At 37.0% G+C, this 19,569-nt stretch overlaps 1 protein-coding gene across 1 annotated transcript in view; it reads right to left on the minus strand.

Moving 5' to 3' along the window:
• Positions 1-19,569, minus strand: part of LOC117408601 (A disintegrin and metalloproteinase with thrombospondin motifs 19-like) — a 117,029-nt gene that overhangs the window by 10,103 nt on the left and 87,357 nt on the right. The window contains exons 14-21 of the mRNA XM_058992319.1: positions 16,582-16,709; positions 12,366-12,486; positions 10,466-10,546; positions 8,125-8,282; positions 6,557-6,710; positions 3,128-3,263; positions 2,081-2,285; positions 1,274-1,426 (exon numbers count right to left, since the gene is read on the minus strand). Of these exons, the coding sequence (XP_058848302.1) occupies positions 1,274-1,426; positions 2,081-2,285; positions 3,128-3,263; positions 6,557-6,710; positions 8,125-8,282; positions 10,466-10,546; positions 12,366-12,486; positions 16,582-16,709 (1,136 nt within the window). The remainder of the gene's footprint in view (positions 1-1,273; positions 1,427-2,080; positions 2,286-3,127; positions 3,264-6,556; positions 6,711-8,124; positions 8,283-10,465; positions 10,547-12,365; positions 12,487-16,581; positions 16,710-19,569) is intronic.

The raw sequence follows: 19,569 nt of genomic DNA on the forward strand, positions 1-19,569 counted from the left end.
AAACAGTCCTGTAATTTAAGTTAAACGATGGTAAAACTTACTGACTATGGTAAATGTTTAGAAGGATATTAGCAAGGTTTGAAATCTATTTTCCTACACTACTGTATATAAGCAGAAGTACAGCAGTAGCCAAAACCAGCTATAAAAAATGACAAAATATGGTGCGGTAGTCTGCATGATAAAACTAAAGTCAATGCGATATGCAGTTTAGTTAACCTGTCCTGCATCTTCTGCACGCTAGACGACGTTATCCGACTAGAAACTGGTTTGTTACAGATTACTACTGAAATACAGCGTTTTACCAGCAGGTGTCACATGCTGAAGCTTGTGAATACCAAAAAGCACAAAGCTTACTGTACTGTACTATTTCTGTAACAGCTTGCTGTATATCAAGAAATTAGGCAATGCTTTTTTGAAGAGATGGATAAACGCAGTATGCTACATCCCAAATGAAAATAATTATGGTGACTTCATATAAATGAACCATAGAGGCTGACTCTGTGGGTTCTCTGGGGCTGGAGCTGCACGGGAACAAATAGGGGATGAGGAGCATCTGCCAGGAATTTTAACATGTTGAACAACAATCTATTCGGCAAACGTTGCCTAATTGTAAAAAAAAAAAAAAAAAAAAAGTGTTGTTAAAATGTGTATGCAGAGCATATAAATAAACATCTTGCTTCTCATCTGATGTTTCATTTTTTTGTGTGTATTTCTGCAACCTACGGTAGTCTTAAAATACAAGTTACTTACCGTGCAGCTGTGTGCACGTTTAAGACCGAAGAGTAATGAATGGGTTTCTTGTCAACAATGCATTTCCCAAGGGTGACAAAAGTCAACAATGTCCAGTAAGAATTCAAATTCAGGACTACTAGTGAGTGCAGTAATTCATTAAATGGCAAGTGTTTATGTAAAAAAAAAATCATCATAGACTAAGTATAGTTCTAAGAATAAGGTGTTGAGACTAATTTACTGTCGAAGTGTGTGCATTTAGCATCCAAAAGTAATTAAGCCTTGACACAAGGCTGTTATGAAAAGGGCTCTTTCTTACTGTAGCTGGATTTTCTTTTACACTGATTTACATCCAAGCTACAATGCTCTGCATGAAATATTAACTCTTTGAAATATTCACAAAATGGTGCTTTGTGAGAGCTATTTCCTATCAGCAGCTGGTTTTAATAAACACTGGAAGACAGAGACAGAATCCAGCAACTAAGAAAGCAGGGGAGACAGCCTACAATAAATAAAGGAGGTAGATGTAGTGATATTGTACCACCTTGGACCAGTCTCCTGTTCTCCAAACGTAGCACTTGGAGTAATCCTCGCAGTCTTCCACCTCCCTGGGGCGTGTGGACAAGTCGCATTTCTTGCGAGGATTGGTGCATTTCACAGTCCTGTGGCGGGCCCCTTTGCCGCACTTTACAGAGCACTGAAATACAAACCCCACAGGCAGATATGATTTGCAATGAAGAAAAGCAGCTACATATATTTAAGCAGTTTGTCTAAAGACGTCACCCCGCGTTCCTTTCATCTCTTCTGACATGTCTCAGAGAAAAACTGAGACTGTGACAGCAGCTGGGTGGGCCAATCACAGGGAAGCGATACCACTTCTCAACGGCGTCAGCAGACCCGCCTCACAGCTGTTTTGGTTTTAAACTTTTGAGTCTGCTTACTTTCACAGGTGAATTATTGGGCTTTACATACCTAAATCAAGCAGGGATTAAATCAGGGGTCATAAAGTGCTCTTTGGAAAGCTTGAACCTAAAGGGTGTCTACATTTAACCAACATTGCAGAAAGAGGCTGGGTGAAGCAGTGTTCCTCTCCAGATCTGATTCCTGCTGGGTGAGGTGCGATTCTTCAGCATGTGTGGTCTTAAGAGTTTATCAATCTCAGGCCATTCTCACACAGGTGGTAAAAAAAAAAGATTGCATATGAACACAATTTCTTTTTTCGTGTACAACATTTGTAAAAGAAACACAAAGCTGTTTTTCCTCTACTGCAGATGGTAACATGATTTATAACATACGATATATAGAGCATGTAACCTGCACTATATAATATATAGTAAACAGCAAAAAATACCTCGGACCACACTTCAGCCTCCCACACTGTCATACAGTCCTGACCCTCACAGCGCTGGGTTGCGGCAGGCTTGTGTCCCACACAGTCCCGCTCTTTGGCCCTGATGAGAGTCCCATTGCGTAGCTGCTGAGTGCAGGACACCTGACGAGCCTGAGATCCCTTTCCACAAGTCCTTGAGCAAGGAGTCCACTCTGTCATCATCCACCTGAAATAAGCACATGTGTTACCATGACGAAAACATCCACTGCTTGTATATTGATAGTTTCTGTACATGACATCACACAGGTGCAGCATAAAATATTGAGCTTCTTTGTGCTCTGAGCATAATAAAAATAATGTTTTTCTTTTTCTTTATATTGGGGTTTATGTATTTCTGAGCAGCTGTAGATAGCTTTCAGTGGCTAAGGCATGACAAACATTTCAATACTTTTCATACTCAAATAAATGAAAGCCAAAAATGTTACCTACATATGACAGACAGATGTGAGCAAAGATTATATTTAGGATATATGAAGTGATTTTTTAAACAAGCTTTAAGAAAACATGTGGTAACAAAAATAAGGGAAGACTTGCAGATGCAGGGAGAGATAGGCAGATGAAATGGTTACAGTTCATAACAACTGAGGAAATTACTGTTTTAAACTTTCATAAAACATTTACAAGTAATGTAATATTTAAGCATTACAGAAGGTATTACCAGGGATTATGAACAGTACGAAGCCAATGGTGAGTCAATTCCTTCCATAAAACATGAAACCTTTGATTATATATGTCAATGGAGACATTGTAAAGGGTTTATCACACTATTTTTGGGAAGACATTGAAATAGACATTGTATGTGTGTGTTAAAAACCCAACGACGAAGACACAAGTGCAGTTCTGACCTGTTCGACTTTCTAGGGCCAGGTCAAGCTGTTTCTCTGGTTCACTTGAATAAACTGAACACTAGGATCTTTGTGTTAGAAACAAACAAACCCTCCATGGATCTGGAGGGTAATTCTTTGCATGCTCATTATGAGAAAATCTCATTAAATACTAATTTCAAACCTTGTCTGACAGGGCTGGTCATTGCATTTGCGCACTTGTGGCTCAGGTTTAGTCAGGTACCGGCATTTCTTGTTGTCCACCACACTGGTAGTCTTATTCATGATCTTGGTGCAAGTAACTTTTGTTTTTCTTTCCCCTGAAAAGAGAGAAACACAACAGAGAGGTTTTGCTTTGTACTGAATTTTCACCTACAGAAAGCTGATGGTTGTTTTGGATGGCAACTGTGCACCTTGGGGCAGATTTTCAAAGGTGACTAAATTTTAGTCAGAAGTCTAAAGTTACACTTTATCTTAGACGGCTACATTATCGTCATGATTTTCAACAATGACTTTGGTAAATTGACGTTTGCAGATGCCTAAGTCTGCTATTTATGGCAGCGACAGCTAACTTATCTCAGAGGCTCTAATTGGATATAGACGTGTCAATGTGCTTGTCAAAGACTTAGGCTTTATAGCCCTCCGTCTATTCAAATTATTTAGTCGTATTACAATGCTTGCAACTCAGCAGGAAGTGATGTATTTCGTCTATAGTTAGACGTTTAGACGGCAGCTACACCTGTTACCTATTTGAGAACAGATCTATGCGCGTCTTTATTGCACACAATGGCAAGCAGCAATGAGGCTAGTATGTCTGGTACAGCATCAAAAAAACAGCTAAAAATAGAAAACCAAACTTCACAAAAGAAGAAAATGAAGTACTTGTTGATGAAATTCTTTAAATATATAAATCATGCGGGACACAAATATTACAAACCGGGGCTGGGAAACTGTGTTACAAAAGATAAATGCGATTTCCCAGACAAAAGGAAATAGTGAAGAAATAAAAAAAAGAGATGGAGAGACATTAGGCGAAATGCAAAATACAGAGCAGCTCAAATAACCGCATCTACCAAAAAAATGGGTGGTGGACCCACTCAGACTATTATATCTTTGTAAACTTAATATTCCAAACTAAATTAACTTTAATTTAAAGATGACCCTTTGTGAATTATTTCACAACCTCAGTGAATTATATTCACTTTACTGACATGTTATTTACACTCCATTGTAGGCTATTCATTTATCAAGTGTACGTTTTTATTTATTTGCTGCAGACCAATTTATTTGAAGCTTTTGTATTTTGGTATGGTGTATAGATGTTTATGAAAATGAGTTAACTTCTGTGTAAACTCAAAACTATCCGCAGATCTGAAACAATGTATCGGTTTAGTTGCCTAAGTATGCGTAAGCTAACGAGTTTGAAACATTGTAAATTAATTGAAGTGCTTTACTGAACAGCCTATGAAAAGAATGAAAACGCTAACAGATCTAGTTGATGAGACCTCTTTATTATTTATTCTAAGGAATTTGTGAAGTCTGATAATTCTGATTCTTTACAAAATAACTGTAATGGCTGTGTTTTTAACAATGCTATTACCTAATGTTGAGAACCAGAAACCCTCTCTGTGGTGCTGTAGAAAACCACTACAGATTAAGTAAAGGTTGTAAATAAAAAATTAAAATGTTTGAAAAGTGTAGCTGTTGTGGATGGAAATACCAAGCCGTGAATGTCAAGCTGGGCTCTGTCATATAGGGATAGTAGTATATTTTTTACAAATTATTGCTAATTCTTCACAGAGACTTAAAATCTCTTGTGTAATGAGGCGGAAACGATAGATAACTTTGTCCTCTGGTAATTCTAAAACTATATGCCCTAATTTGTCTTCTTGCTCCTCTTCGAGCAGCTCAAACAAAAACCAGTTCTAGTAACAGATCTGCCATTGCACCTTTAAACTTGCACACAACTTCCCCATTTTACAGAAGTGCTTTACACTGCGTTGCAGCAGGTGTAACTTTCGATGTCTAAACTACTGTTTCTAGACGTCTACATAATCTGACAATCACACATAAAAATGTTAATGAGGTAAAAAAAAAAGAATAGATGCCAATAGATGGCAACAGATGTCTAAGGGCATCAGGTGGGAATATTAGATGCTTAAGAAAATCGCTCTTACACTAGACGCTAGACCAAATGTCTAAAAAACTGAGTTACACCCTTAGTCGCCTTTGAAAATGTACCCCCTTGTGTCTAATTTTTTCAGATTTTATTCCAAGTCGTTTGAACTACACTAACCAGCAAGAGTGCTATTCCTCAATGCAGCTTCCTAAAAAGAAACCTTTAGTCCACAGTGCTATTAATCCTTGTCCACTGGAGCGTCATAGCCGGGCAGGACAAGTGGCACTCTGGGCCACCTTCCCCCTGGACACGCCACGCTGCAAGCTGGAGGCAGGAGAGGAGGAGGACCAAACAAAGAAACGATGAGGAGGCGTAGGAGAGAGGGCTATTACATTTGATTACGGATGTGATTAGAGGCTGGATTCTCCTATATATTATATCTATATTTTTAAAACAATAAGTGTAGTACTTATTTGCAGCACTTTAGGACACAGGCAACTTCAATTAACTCGAATACTCAACATATGAGATGTTTCAACCCCGTTTACTTCTCTGCCTAGACAAACCAGACACAGCAGTTTCTCTGTTCGGACAGACTTCAGGCAAGTGCAATACAAAAACCCTGAATAGGTTAAGGTTCACTATGTTATTTTACACCCTTATATTTTTGACGATATAGCTTGACCCACTGATATGTTATATTGGCAAATATGGAACTATGAATGTCAACAGCACTGTAGGATTAACAGGAACTATGATGTTATTATTTGCTCTGTTGCACTGAATGGCAATCCAGCCACAACACAGCTATTGTAAAATGATAAACATGTACAGTTCTGCGTTGCACTTATCACATTTCAAAGTGGAAGCATACTGAAGTGCAGAACTGTTCAAGCAATGTGTGAAACTAACTGGAGTTTATGACACCTCTGGGGCAACAGCAGGCTTAGAGGAATTAGATTGTCACGGAAAGGCAACAACACCTAAAAACAGATTGTTCAGCTGGCTGGTGGAAGGGTGGCTGGGTATGTGTTTGTAACAATTAATCTGTATCGACAGCCACCTACCAGAAACCAGCCAGGTTCTATATACTGTACCAGCCAGAATCCAGAGAGATTTTATATTTTCAATGCAAGTGAATGAGAAATGAAAATTACTGAAGGCAGGACAAGGAAGGGCAAGATAGAATGGGACACAATTGTTTCAAACCCACCCCAGAAACAGGACTCTCACCCACATTTCAGGTCTTACTCATTCCAGCAACCATGCCTAACTTGAGTATCAGTGGTCCATTTTGTATATTAGGGTCATAATATAACGTCTCAAATGTATCCAATCCAACCTGCGTGATGTACAGCAGTAAGGCGGTTGTAATCTAATGTTGTGTGCATTGCACTTTGTCAACAGGGGACAAGTTAAGTGAAGCAATTGCATTTATGCAGTTCTTTTGTTGTGCTTGTGTGTGTTTGAGAAATGAAAGGTATCCGCTCCTACCTCCACCACACACAGCGTGGCAGTCCTCCCACCCAGAGTGCGTCCACATGAAGAGAGGCTCAACAGTCTTGGCACTCCGGTTCTCTGGGGGAGGGTCTACAGGAATGGTGTACTCATAATGGATTCCATAATTTTGGTCATTAAACAGCAGCACCTGGAAGAGAGGAACAGGGTTAAGATGATAACCCCCGGGTGTGTTCAGGAGGAGGAACAGTAATTGGTTGGTTTGGCTGATTTCAAAAAATAATTGCCAGGTAACATCAGTTTGCTAATTTCCTGCACCGTCTTGCCTGAACACAGCTTTAAAGTAGGGTGGGAAGGAGTTGCACAGAGGTGAAGTTATATGCTCCTGAGTCCTGCAGTAAATCAACAATGCCTAAACCGGTGTGTGTAATTGAAACAAGGTTTCTCTATTGTCTTCTGTTCTTTCCACTGACAGGGCCAATCCTCTTTCCATGATTTGTCTAGTGTTCCAGAATTAAACAAAAAGCAATAGCTCACTGTTTCAGAGTAGAGGTTTACAAGTAGATTTCAAATCCACGTGTTCACTTATATTATCTGAGTGACAGAAATATAATGAGCACTTCAGATAAGGATATAAGGAGGAGTCTGTATCTAAAGCACCATTATAAACCATATAAGTATTTTTCTAACTAGACAAGAAACATGTAATTATCATTGTGGGATGTGCATGTTAAATTTCATGATGTAGATTCAGCTTATAAACAGTATGGAATATGGATCTCTATTTATAGAGGAAGGTCCGCAGTGGCCTTCCTACAGCTGTCAAGACTGCCTAGTCCCTGACCACCTTCCGGCACCTCCTCAAGACTCACCTCTTCAGACAGCACCTATAGAACTCCTCTTTTCCCTCTGGACGCTTTATCACTCTTCCTTAATATGCTTTACTTGCTCTTATCTGCTCCCTATTTTACTGCATTTAGTCCTGTACTTTAGAGTACTGTAATCTGTCACAAGTGTTATTTAATCTGTAGTATTTTGTATTTAATTATATCCTGATGTAACTATCACTGACAATGTTATCTGCTCCGTTATTGAATCGTATTTTGTCATATACTTGTACTTACTAGAACCGAAGTCATTGTATTTTATCTTGCTCTTAATTGTATTAATACTTGTACTGTGATTCTTGAAATATATTTTTGTTTACGACTGTAAGTCGCCCTGGATAAGGGTGTCTGCTAAGAAATAAATAAATAAATAAATAAATAAATAAATAATAATAATAATAATAATAATATAGCAAGACAAAATAGTTAAAAACATGTCATTTATTAAATGATAAATTGTATTTTTATATTTCTATATTTTTCTGGCTGACGTATGAAGTGGAATTTGTTTTGGATTTCTTCTTCTGTCTCCATACAAATCACTTTCTTTCATGTTGCTGGGTGTCCAAAAGTGCTGCAATGATTCAATTAGTTTCCTTAACCTGCTTGGTATGTGGTGTAGATAAGCAAGGGGAACATCCTACTAAAGTGGCTCTTTATTTAGGAGTCTTAATTTCAGATTTACTGGTAAGTAATCAATATTCTAGGCTTTCATACCAAAAGATGGAGCGGAGAAGTAGTGGGTCCTTTGGCAGAGATTTTCTCCCATAATCCTCTTCTGACATAGTGGACAGTTGTCCCAGCAATGTTAAATGAACCTGGATGTTCAATCTTCCAGTCACTGTTGATTGAGTGTTTACTGGCATCCCGTAGAGCTGCAAAAAAAAAAAAAAAAAAAAAAAAAAAATAATACACACTTGGTGTTTGCTCCTCTCCAGGTAACATAATCGGTCTATTCACAGTTTTACATGTAGTTCTGGTCTTGTTCTGTGATGCTTGGTGACCGACTGTCTTCCATCCATTAAAAACGTATTTTATATTTTTTAACTTGCAAAAAACACTTCTATGAAACTGATTTTAATGTGGCAAAAAATACTTAAGATATCATCTGGATATCGCTTTCAAGAGCCCCCACGGTCAGAGATGTACCTCCCTCTATGCAAGAACAGAGCTGTCTGCCGGTGGATAAGCCCTTTTGATTGATGTGAGCCATTCTCTATGATTCGTCTAGCTACATGAAAGAGGGCCTCTTGGCAGATGTTTTTTTTTTTCTGATAGCTGTCAGCTGACACAAGGTACAGCTCCTTACTTACAATGAAAACCACATGAGATACAGACCTTGGCACACATGCCATTAGATAAGAGCACAGTTTTGTCTCCTGAAACAATATCTCAGGAGACAGAGGAGATTAGTTGTGCTATCAAAGACATGTATCTCAGAAACTCTTTCACCGAGTTACCTCAAAAAGGTCCCACCGTGTGAAAAAATATTAGCTGAGACAAACATATAATTATAGCACGAAATGTGCACATATGAAGATGTAGGAATGAAATACTGCAACATTAGTGACATCTCATCCATTCAGTGCCATCTATGAAATATAACTCACATCAGTATTTCATTGACTCCTATTATCACCTATTACCATGCATTTACACTAACCCAAGGAAATTACAGTCATTAAATGAATGTGCTTTTGTGTTAAGGGTTGTGGGTTCAGACCTTGCTGAAGCCTGTCTTAGCTTAAACTAACCTGGAGTAGAGGAATTGATGATTGCTAGTGATGTCTATCACATACCAGACTATTTCTGCAGATTTTCTTGGTTGGTTTAAGACTACATGGTAACTTTAGTTTAATGGGCCCTTTCTGGTATATTAACTGTTAATAACTAGCTTATTAAAAAGTTACATGTTTTTAAAAGCACATTTAAATACAACAGTACTCTTTATTGGTTTGTAAACAGGTTACTGTACTACATATTAAATAACCATTAACAAAATAGCAAGCTAGTTGTTAAACTAGACACATCAGTTGTTGTTTCTTTTTGGAGAATTCCCTGTAATGCTTTCAATATATTGTTTAAGATTTTAGGTTATTTTAGGTTGTACACTGTGTTGTACAATTATGTTTAATTTATTTCATAATAACATTTGGCCATACTTTATTTAGTTGTTTTTTTAAAACTGTATATGTCTCAAAGAATCCTGCAGCATGAAGCACAGTTAACATTAATAACGGTATTTAAACAAAGATGTTTTATTATTATTATTATTATTATTATTATTATTATTATTATTATTATGTTTCCAGTACTAAAAAAGGTTACACAAGTCTACAGATCTGAAGGGACTAAATGCATGTGTCCTATATAGTATTTCAATATGTATCATGCACTTAAAACATTAATTTTTTTTTTTTTTTTTTAAATCATTACCTGAAAAAGACCTGGATATGCGGTACATTATGATGGGAATCTGTCAAATATACATTCTTTGTATTTCTTTGGAAATACAAGCATGCACCAGACTTACGTCTCATTAGGCTAATTGACATTATTACTTGACTCCTTTTTATTGTGCTGGGAATCTTTTGACCCTTTTTTTTACATATTTAAAATATGCAAATATTTTAAATGCAACTCAGGATGCTGCAGCAACTTTTCACCCTCAGCATTGTCTTGAAATATTTCCATCCAAGTGGAAGTTATGTATATACTGTAATACAAGCATAGAACCAAATCTTCAACAGAAAACCCTGGTCATAATGTTGCTAATAAGAAATAATAAAAAGTATTTTAAACTCTTGGTTAACACTGGACTGGATTGAACACCACTTTTTTTTTTTTAGGAGTCAGGAAAAAAATAACAAGGACAACGTAAAAAAGTAATTGACGGCCCTTGAATTCTTTAGAGTTTCATTTAATAACACATATGCAGATTTCACTTAGGTCTTCTTTAAGTGTAAAGGGGAAAAAAGTAATACAAACAGCTATCAATCAATGGAAAATTCCATGCAGCCAGTATTTCAGAATGACTCTTCAATAATATTTTCTTTACCTAAGTAGCTGTGTGCAGGTTTTTCCTCCACTACTCTGATTCTTCTTGCTCCTGCTGGTATCACCACCGCTTCAACATAACCTGGGGAAAACAGCAACCAAGGTTAAAAATGGCAAGGAGTCCCCAAGCTGACACAGGAAAAGCAGTACCATGCAGGAATGCAGGGTGAGCCACACTTTCATGGGTTCCCTGGTTTGAATGCTGATCCTGATCCTGGGCGCTGCACTGGCCTATGTGGCTGGGCATAGTTCTCATCACGCTTCAATGACTGACACATCAGCCCCACGACTTAACCAGTCGAAGGTTTACCACTGTAGCTTGGTAACAACCGGTGCTTGGATGAAAAGAGGTGATTAACTTGACCGCAGGAATGGAGGTTGACAGCTGTCAGCAGCAGGTAACAAAACAGTACCAACGGTTCCTTTGCATTCACAAAATGACTCTTTGAACTTGTTACTTGTTGTACTGGAGCATTTAGTTGCTCACTATGATACTGGCTGCAAACAAGACTTAAGCCCCTTTCACACTGGCACTCCTACCCGTGTCCGGACCCGGGTTCTGGCTACCCGGGTCACAATCCCGCATAGTGTGAGACCATGTACTTGGGTCGTACCTGGGTTAACCTGGGTCCCAGTTACCCATCTGAGGATGTTGGTCGACACACTTTGACCCGGGTTGAGCGAAACAAAATGCTTGACTCAGCTGGACTCTGGACTCTTAACCAGAGGGTCGTGGGTTCAATCCCAGATGGGGGACACTGCTGCTGTACCCTTTTACTAGATTGCTCCCGTAAAAACCCACTGTATAAATGGGTAATTGTATGTAAAAATAATGTGATATCTTGTAACAATTGTAAGTCGCCCTGGTTAAGGGCGTCTCCTAAGAAATAAATAAATAAATAAATAATAATAATAATAATAATAATAATAATAATAATAATAATAATAATAATAATATTATTGACGGTTGTTCGTAAGCCGATTAAATAACAAACAGCCACACCTGTGTGAAGGTTTCACTTTCACAAGAAACATTTCTGTTTAGCCATATTTTTGTTGATTGAGACACTGAGCCAGATTGCAGCACGGATGAAGAAACATTTGCTCCAATCAACATTTGGGCCGACGGTTCAATCTTGAGAAGCTTGGATGGAAGCGTCAGTAACAAGCTGCTTCAGGGGCACTGATACGCACATTGTGCACTTGCGTCTGTCACCCAGATCAACCCTGCTTTATCAAAAGCAGTGTGAAATTGTGTACCCGGCCTGCATGACACCGGGTCCTGAACCAGGTAGGTTCTGACCCAGGTACAGCATCCCAGTGTGAAAGGGGCTTAATTACAGCACAGGGTAGTCAGTGCAGCTGAAATGCTACAGCTACAATGCAATTAGTAGTTTGTGTATAATCTGCAGTTAGTTATCCTATTCCAGTACATTTTCAGGACCCTTGATATGAGATGTTTTTTTCCTGGTTAAACATTTTAAATATATCAATAATACTAATAACATAATAATTACATTTACTAAGCAGTTATGTGCTTTTTAAATCTATGATAAGGATAAGTGTGGTGCTCTGGTGTGCTAACAAATTAGAAAATGCCTTTCAGGGCTAAGAAAGGTCCAAGCTCTCCTGACAACTAGCTGATTACTTAGCAACATGATCCCCAGGTCTGACTAACCCTGGGCAGGGGAGACAATACCATCACAGAGAAGACAAGTTGGAAAGAGACCATGAAAGACATTAAAGGTGACTTTTTTTTTTTGCTTAGTGCACAACACAGTAGACTTACTTTAATGACCGATGATAGACCTTCTGGGATTATGGATTTATACAATTTCCTGGCGCACACACCCTATCAGATTCAACTGTTTTCCCACTGAAAGTGCAGATAACATATTTACCTGCCCCCCTGGTGTGGTTGAAATCTCCTTTAATGACTTTGCACGATTTGCCGTTTCCATTGCACAATCCACAATTATCTTCTTTGGCTGATGATCCCAGTATACCGTCACAGCTGATTTTCTGTACAACAAAAAGGGAAAGGTTATCATATCAATAACTAATGCCAGTTATTTGTTGCAGAAGGGTTACTCTCTTAAAAAGGGAATGCTCATATGTCTGGAACCTGACTGCACTGGGATTACTCATGTAACTGGAATGTTTCTGCATGATCGTCTTTTTAATGTATCAGCAATACAAACTGAGGGGAAAAAGAGAAAAGAAAAGATACACAGGGCCATATTTCCAAAGTGATACCTCCAGTATTTAATATATAAATACCAGTTGAGAAAACATAGCTGCAAAAACAGTCGGCAAAACCACCTGCTTGTGCTTGAAAGCCAAATAAACCCTCACTATACAACCTGAGCCAACAATCTGAATGTGCTGAACTCTGCTAAATGAGATAGTGCTATTTCATGCTTATCAACTAAATAATACTTCCATGGATTCCTCTGACATACTGTAACTTTGGTGTCAAGCTTTAACTCCTATGCAATTTATTTTAATTTGTATTATTTAAAATAATTTCCTATATACAAAACCTTTTAGACTGTTGTTAAATAAATTAATTAATTAAAAAAAAAAAAAAAAAAAAAAAAAACTGGTCAAACGCCAAAGTTACTTTAGCACTAAATACTGTTGTACATAATATCAACTCGTCAGAAGAATGTCTGTCTGACTGTATTTTAGACACAGGATCCTCATACTGGTTGACACAGCTGTGCCCAGGGATAAATAAAAATAAAGGAGCTTTTTTATTTTCTCCCTACAATTAAAAAATGGCCCTCAGGACTTGCTTGCTTTTTCTTTTTTTTTTCTTTTTTTTTTTTTAGTATGTTACTTAGAAAATAGACATGGAAAAAGTGACCAGTGAACTGTGAAACACAACCACCAAACAGTTTGAAGCCAAGTTAATGGAATGGCAGCACGGGAGGCATTACATTATATTATTTCATTGTGACCTTTAAAGTTTGCCTCTTAGAACAAGTTAGAACAAGTGCATAAAATAACTAAACTTATATCAATTTCCAGCTTTAAATTCAATATCTGCTACTTTTTCTCAAATTGTGAAATAATGGTGTCGCTCAGCACAGAAAACTGGATTAGCAACCTTAGTATATAATTTGCTTCATACAACGTTGAATGAAACCTGTTGAATAATGTTACATTAACATATTGAATTACATACCGCTTTGCAGTTTTCCATATACTTAACAAAAAACTAACAAAAATTGAAAAATGTGACATTTAGAAATCTAACATGAAATACAATACTACTGGTTTGGCTTCTGGTAGACTTCTGCGATATCATTTTGTAGTTTTTTTTTTTTTATTACATGATGTTACATAAAATTGTTTATATATATATATATATATATATATATATATATATATATATATATATATATATATATATTTAAATTATGTCTGAATTCTAGAATTCTAGGTGATGCTGTATATATTACTGCTGACCTTGTATACTGGATTCCTTCAGGCAATGCTGTGCCTTCCTTGGGACGCTGCATATGTGTAGCACATTGTAGAAATACTGTGTGCATGATGAAACAAGCCTGTTGGCTGCAAGGAAATGATCTTGGGCAGCTATTTAGTTCATGACCTTTTTTTCCACTCTTATGCTTTAATCAGAAACTAAAGGAAATCATCTTTTCATTCTACTTAATTGAAAGTCATACTTTTCTGATATACTAGACACTGGGACTTTCTTCAGTGTTGAAGTGGGTTGGCAGGGACTTTTAGACTGAAATAAATCACATATTCCAATTTCAGGGAGGTGTATAAAACATGTGGGATAGCCAGGGGCTAGAAAGATGACTACTAGTTTTACAGACTAGACTATTTGTATTAGTTCCACTTAGTTGTATGTATGTGCTCTGTATTATATAAAATCAGATCAGGAGTTCATTCGTAAACAAAAAGGTATTGGATATCATGATAAGGAAGAAGGACAGCATTTTTGTTTACAGAACAGCTCATGGAACAGGAAAGCGTTTTGTATTGTACATGTTATGTATATAGAGGTTTTTTTTTTTTTTTCATATGGTTAAAAATTGCAAACTATATAATTCTTGCCAGTCAGGCTGTCAGAGGTACTGGATCTGGGATCTCGTGCAATCCGGCACAAATGAACCCCTATATATGATGTAAATTTATACTTTATACAATATTTAGTAGAACAGCAACACGGTTTATAAATAGCATTGCAGTGTTCCTTCCTTTTCAAACTGTATTTTATCAAATTACAAGTATGATTATTGTCCTGTCGTCTTCTGTGCCATGACAAAACTTTAACAAAAAATCTAAAAAAATATGCCCGAAAGTTCATTTGTTCTGCAACATTCCTTGATAATTGTGGGTTGTTGGTCAGGTCTGGTATGGGAGTAGATGTGAGCCGTTAAGAAGACAGCAGATTACAGCTGCCCCCGTGATGCCAAACTGAGCTTTCAATGGAAATTATAGTAACAGAAACACACTGTCCAATCAGTGACTGACTACACAAGAGGTTTCAGCTGTCCTGTTTTCCTTGCTGATTTTTTTTTTAATTGACCTGCAAGTCCATGTTTATGGATGAATGCAACAGACTAAAAATAAATAAAGAACACAGACGCATTACTCGTACACCAAGATTGCAGGAGTGTTTGGTTTCACTTTCAGTTCGTACTGCATCAGTGAACAAATATATAAATATACAGTGGTTCCCAAAAGTAAAGTTTCAAAAAAATATTATGGTCCATTTGAAAATAGTTATGTATAAACTACAATAAAAATAAGTCTTAAAAATGAGTGTGGTCAGATTATTATGGCAGGAATCTGACAAGGATTATTGAAAATATGGTTACTGGATCTTTGACATTTTATTACAGTTGTAGATACTGAAAAAAATATTGTAGTTTCAAAGCATTATTAATGTGATGACAGTGATGAAGTTCAAATACAGTTTTTTTTATTACTTTGAACTTTCATGGCCCACCTACATAAGCCTTTTGAGTGTTATAAGATGGTTCTTGGAAGACCATAATTTAAATAAATGAATATTCCTGACACATGATGAAATGTGCAATTATAAATCCCTTCCAAGAAAGCTTTTGATGTATTTTACACTAATGCATGACCACTGACCCTGGATGGTTATATCTGACAAAGTGTGTTACTAACCTTTATTGCGACGGGGAGATGATCGAGACAAATACACAAATCTATATCAGTTTACTGTAAGTTTAGATTTTATAATAACTATTAAACTAGTCCACAGTCCCACCAGATTTTACAGTATGAGAGGAAAACGTCTCTCACACAGCTTTCCATATCAAGACATAGACTGGACCAATGGTACAAAATGTTGTTGCCTGCTGATAACACAGATGTCTAAATGATTTATCATTTTGGCTTCCTTCTATGGGTATCATTAAAATGTTCAAACCTGTTCTCAGGAACGGTATTTCTGCTGCTTAAACTAATATATAATTTCCTCCAAAAGATATGGGAGTTGGCTAACATCACACTTACGCGTGCTCGCAAATTATCGGCTTTGTTTTTGGGGAAAAGGTTTGTTATTAAAATCTGTAACTGTGGCTGATAAATTTCTCCACCATTATGAACCCACATACAGGTATTTTTGTCCAGAAGGTATAGGTGTCACAGACTGTTATAGAAACAAGCAAACAAATATCCAAACAAGAAACCAGAAGGAAACTGTGTGCTCACCCTTATAACAAGTTTACCACAGTATTTTTGCATGGTATTTTTGCAGTTTTCCTGTGCTTTTCCTATGATTAAAGTCTACATTTACCTTATTTTACTTTGGTTTAGTATGTTTTAATAGGCTTTGCCATACCTCTCTGGTGTTTACAGTACATTGCTTATCATGTATTCAGTATGCTTTGTTATACTTTACTATGGTAAACTTTTACACGGGCATAGTAACATAACACGCTTCACAGATTGTCTCAGCCAAATCATTAGAATAGGGGAGGAGTAGTATTTTCACTATGGGGTAGATGGGTATCAGTGGTAAAATTGTGCATAAAAAGGTGTAGGCAGTTGTTTGGGCAAGTTATGCATTTTTTTAGAATTAGTAATAAGGGGATCATACTATACCTGGCACGTGCCGTTTGCACAGATATCCGATTCCTGAGGTCCACACAGAGTCCCGTCAAGTACTTTGTCAGCCAGCAGTATCGGCTGGTCTTTCCCCAATGTGGAGCAGAATAAAGTGCAGGGTTTCTCTACCAGGAAAAAAAAACACACATTACACATTAGAGCTGGAAAGATTTCTCGTGGTTGATCAAGCATTTCACTGCTGTTATATTAAACAATTTGAGGCTCGTTATTTGATCTTTTATGATAGGCCAGTGGCTTTTCATTACCAGGTCCTTTAATTAATGTTTTTAAATCAGTGATTATTCCCTCTGCTGGCTTGCTTGATTTGAAATGATTTAAGCTGCACTTGACCGAACATCCTATTTTCAGTGGTGACCTGCTGGCAGTAAGAAAAAGAAGTAATTCATTTCAGACAAAACAAATCATACAATAAAAACACATATACTACAGCACTCACTAAGAACAGACGAGCAGGACCCATTCCAAACTTACCACAATACCTTATAAAGTTAGATTGTAACTTACTATTAGAAAGCCTTTTACTTCAGCCAAGCGCCTGATCTGCCTTAAAAAAAACTAAACCGCAAGTCTGAAAAGAAGCTGACCTTTCAAAGGCCCTAAATCGTTTCTTTCATCTCTTTTTTAAGCCTGTATGCTGTCCTTGTCCGTAAGAGCTAAGCTGATTTTGCATTCGACCAAAAGGTTTTACATTTGATATCCGGGTGATAGTGTACATGACATTCTGAGAGTCACATACTTTTTGTCTTGACCTGGACCTCCGTGACAAGAGCAGTCAATGCTTACAAATGTTTTGTCAAGAAGTCAATATCCTTTGTGTTATTATTAAACATTTTGCAAATTGACCACTTGACTTCAAATTAAAATGTAAAACGATCTGAACTTTGTGCTTTTTCTACTCTTTGGTCATTTAAGATTTTTTTTTCCATGTGTTGTTACTGTTCAGAATGGTGTGTAAAGCAAATATAAACTTACAGTGGCTGACTCCTTTGAACAGAAACTCAGCAGCTAACTACACAATACACTAGTATGCAAATTAACTGAATTCTGAAACATAGGTAAAACATGATATCAAATCATAGATGTCTGGTTTGTTTTACAATGTGTTAAATAATCATTAAAAGCTCATATAGCTTTAAATGTCCTACCCATACAATTAAGTAAAACATTTAGTACAACATTTAGTACAATCATTTGTATACCTTCATACAAATGTAATAACCACAACTCCATTTTTAAATGAAATCTGAAAAACTGTTTGCAACATATTTCCGTATAGAACATAATTTACAACTTGTTTGAGAATGAGGCTGTTAGGGTTTGAAGCACTAATGTGACTGAGTGTCCATGCAAGCTTGGCCAGCTGTGCCAAATTGTCTAGTGGGTTTAAGTTAAGGTTTTAACATTATTAGCTTCTCTATTAAGAAGAACCATTACAATATTACATTATAGTTTAAAGAAAGCCTGACTACCGGTAGATCAAAGTTTTTATGATGAGTTCCTGAATAACAACAGCAAGTGCATGACATCTGGCAGATAAGTAGCTGTTCATCCCTAGCTGGCAAGAACGACTAAAAGGAGTTCGCCATCCTGCTGCAGTAACTCTTGGCAAAAGCCGGCAATACAGTCATGTGACCAGGAAGTCAGATTTATCTATATATCATTATATTTTCCACAGTGTAATTTTAAGGAGCAGTGGGATGAGAATCCATTAACCATTAACCACTCTCTCTCTGTCTGTATCATTGAACTGACAACTCTGATACAGTAACTGTGGCTTATTATCCCAGCTTTTAAACCGCCGAAAGTGCACATTTCAGTGCTTTAATCCTGGCTGTGTTATTATTATTTATTATACGCCCTTATCCAGGGCGACTTACAATTGTTACAAGGTATCACATTATTTTACATACAGTTATACAGTTGGGTTTTTACTGGAGCAATCTAGGTAAAGTACCTTGCTCAAGGGTACAGCAGCAGTGTCCCCCACCTGGGACTGAAACCATGACCCTCCGGACAAGAGTCCAGAGTCCTAACCACTACTCCACACTGCTGCCCCTGGTGAGGGAACATTTTGAAGTTGTTTTTTAAACACTTTCCAATCATAAACAATAAAACGATATCCCAAATGTGCTGCTGTTTTTGTTATAATCTTTTTTTTTTTTTTAACTCAACAACATACTGGACTGGATAACATCTCTTTGGAATTTGTAAGGCCCATTACTCGTATATGTCCGAGCTTAAATGTTGTGTTCCTTTTAAAAAAGGTCTGCTTTAAAAAGGAGTCTTAAACTGCATTAGACCACATAGGACTAGCCATTTCTAAATGGGCCTTATTGTGAGACTGGATCAGGTGAGCCTTCTGAGTATAATTTTACAAACAAGGCTAAATAAAAACAATCTTTGGAAACTGAGATTTATTTCTAGCTTTTCTAATGTGGGTTTCCTTACTGATTGGAAACTGAGGGAAATAACACATGTAACATTTGAAGTTAGGTAACCAGTTTTAAAGCTGGATGAGACTGACACAGTGTTTAAAAGAAAAAGCAAAAATGTGAAGTAAATATATTTCGTTTTCAAGATCATGTAAATAGAAAACGCTGATGTCTGTCAAAGTCTGGAACAGTAATGGTACCATGTTAAAAACAGGTGGTGTTTACTTTCCAGCATACTGTATTATATACACGAAATACCATAACTGTTATTAATATGCTCGTCTTTAAAAAGGCAATAACTCCATCTTATCCTAATTTCAAATCGCTAAAGTATGAAATAAAAATAAGCAACTGTCACTCATGTAATAAGGTAAGCGAGTTACATAGTAACGGATTCCTGGTTTTCAATAATAGCACAGTTAAATCCTGCAGGGAATCGCAGTATTTCTTTACATATTTCTATTATTTTACACTCTTTTTTTGCTCACCAATTTAGAATCTCCAACTATATTCCTTCACTATAGCAACTCCC

This window comes from Acipenser ruthenus, chromosome 2 (assembly GCF_902713425.1).
Source record: "Acipenser ruthenus chromosome 2, fAciRut3.2 maternal haplotype, whole genome shotgun sequence".
Taxonomy (NCBI): Eukaryota; Metazoa; Chordata; class Actinopteri; order Acipenseriformes; family Acipenseridae; genus Acipenser; species Acipenser ruthenus.